The sequence below is a fragment of the Atta colombica genome, unplaced genomic scaffold (genome assembly GCF_001594045.1).
Source record: "Atta colombica isolate Treedump-2 unplaced genomic scaffold, Acol1.0 scaffold32, whole genome shotgun sequence".
Lineage (NCBI taxonomy): Eukaryota > Metazoa > Arthropoda > Insecta > Hymenoptera > Formicidae > Atta > Atta colombica.
In genome coordinates this window covers 661,408-663,884 of record NW_017259426.1, presented here as the reverse complement: position 1 = coordinate 663,884, position 2,477 = coordinate 661,408, and the positions used below count along the sequence as shown (strand labels likewise).

At 29.7% G+C, this 2,477-nt stretch overlaps 1 protein-coding gene across 1 annotated transcript in view; it reads right to left on the bottom strand.

The window, feature by feature from the left end:
• The window catches only part of LOC108690372 (cyclic AMP-dependent transcription factor ATF-2), a 3,186-nt gene extending 1,626 nt beyond the window's left edge, over window positions 1–1,560 (bottom strand). Inside the window, exons 1-5 of the mRNA XM_018197627.1 lie at window positions 1,505–1,560; window positions 1,149–1,347; window positions 952–1,045; window positions 727–875; window positions 291–607 (exon numbers count right to left, since the gene is read on the bottom strand). Coding sequence (XP_018053116.1) covers window positions 291–607; window positions 727–875; window positions 952–1,045; window positions 1,149–1,199 — 611 coding nt within the window. The 5' untranslated portion in view covers window positions 1,200–1,347; window positions 1,505–1,560. The remainder of the gene's footprint in view (window positions 1–290; window positions 608–726; window positions 876–951; window positions 1,046–1,148; window positions 1,348–1,504) is intronic.
• Between the last annotated feature and the right edge of the window lie 917 nt (window positions 1,561–2,477).

Sequence of the window (2,477 nt, the reverse complement as noted above, 5' to 3'; positions counted from 1 at the left end):
TATATATATATATATATATAGATAGTAGCTCCAAGTAGCTCCAAATGTTTTTATATTAAGGAACACGTATTAATTATCTTGCACAAAATATCCAACAAAAGCTTGATTGATTATTATATCTAAAAATAACCGTCTAAATTAAAGAATTAATCATGTGTAAATTGTATCATAGAAAATAATTAAAAATCATACAAAACGAAAGAAAATATACTGAATTAAAAATAAGAGAAATTAAGGCTTATTACGAAATACACAGGCTAATTGTATAACAATAAACGGGGCATTCTTACAAGTGAGACGTAGGTTGTGTCGGTGAAAGCTTAGGCGCTATAGGTATATTTGTATTTGAAGCAATAATATCCGCTGGGAGAGTATCACCTTTCGCAGACGTGACAGTCGAATCTTTCATCAGTTCCTGCGTCTCGTTTGTACTTAATTTAATACTGTTACATTCATCAGTCTTTATAGCGCTTTCCTTCTCTTCGTCTTTTTCGGCAAGAGGGACTTCGACGTTGTCTTCAGAAAGAATTTGACTGTTTGCAGGCAATACATCTGATATATAGGGAAAAATATGAGGAGTATGTAGCGTATCATCTGTTATTCCAGCCTAAATGAAAAAGTGAACTAATGTTGAATGATACCTTTTATAAAAATAATGCACTTATAAATAAACATTACAAATTTTATGAATTATTTGAGATAATATATGTGATTTTCTTATTTTACCTCTGATACTATAAGCGTGCCAGTATTTCCAGCCTCAACAGCCCTTCGAAATGTCTCTTCGAAAGGATTGACTACATTTTGCAGATCTTGAAATAAACCCACTTCCTCGCAATTCTTCAAAAACCTTGTTGGTGTTGGAGTTTGATCTGCTACATATTGATTAATCTTTCAGCACATTTCTATCTTTGACAATAAATGAATCAAATTATTCAAGTGATATCTTACCAACGAATCCAGCACTCTTAGAATTATTATTAAGATTTAGCATCATGTCATGTTTCTTTTTGTGTACTGTTAATTGATCCTCATTTGTAAAGTTCTGTAAATAAAAACTGATTCTGTTGTTTCTCACATTATTATAGTTTTTTGTAACCTCGAAATAAGTTTTTTTTTCAGTAAAAGAGATAATAATTATCACATACCATATTGCAGCCTGGTGTGGAGCAAGCGAAGAGTTTCTCTGAGTCTGTCATTGTGAATGTATTCTGATAAACACTGGTTCCAGATTTCTTTCAAACGCAAGACGATGAAATACAGAAGTATACACAATAATATCAGCAGAGTAAACGTGATTAACTCCTGTTTACGGCTATCGCTATCACGATGAAGTACAGTTACATTCTTCTTAATAAAATAAATAAATTGAATTTCTCAACCTTGAAATAACAAACGAAATTATTTTTACAAACACTGGATTTAATCAATAGCGACATTAAAAGAATACGTTTCGTTATTCATTGCGAGTACTGAAAATCTATACTAGACTTTCAGTACTTACAACAAAACGCAGTCTTAATATTCTCGCAGTCATCTGCGTCGGTTGTAGCCATGTTGGCACACTACTCCACCTCCACGACTCCATACTGTCATATCACATTCTACCACCACGTACCATTGCCACAAATATCACAATGCGTGCTGACATCTTGTATAAGATAAAAGAGAATCTAGGGACAACTATAGCCGGTATTATATTCTGTCGAAGTAACAAAAAATGCTTGAACATTTCCTTACCTTTAATTTGTTTTTTATTCTTTTTTTTGTATTTATATTGTTTTTTTAATTCAAGACCTCTTATATGATGGTAAATTTTTCATAAAATTATTTAATTGATAATTATAATAAAAATTACAAATAATATAGGCTAATGAGATTGCAGTATTGTATTCAGTGCATAAATTGTTAATATTTTTATTTCAACATCAAGAGTTCTGTAATTATTATTTTCTTCTTATTAATAATTATAGCGTGATATTAAATAGAAATAATAATTGCGAATTTTTAAAAAATTGATATTAGCCATCATAAAATTCGAGAATGTACTTCTAATATTTATGAAAAATATAAATATAAGATTTTTTTATTATTTTTGTGAAAAAAAAAAACATTCGCTGGTCATTCACGTCAACCATTCTATTCCAAGCCGCAGGCGCGGAATGTAAATATGGTAAAAGACCGTGAGATGTAATTGCGTAAATGACACAGAAATAGCATAGTAATGGCACAAAGTGGTGTAGAGTGTGCCTTGGCAATGACTTCAAATTTATGTATGACGTTTCATTATTCATTATATCACGTTGTTATATAGCAAATTACGAGGTTTGATTTGAAAGTAATAAAAAAAAATATAAATGTATTTTCTGCGTTGTTAATTTGACAGCGATATGAAAATATGAAAACTTTTTGATATTTACAATACTAGCATAAATTATTAAAAAATTATATAATATAAATTATTATATAATTTAATA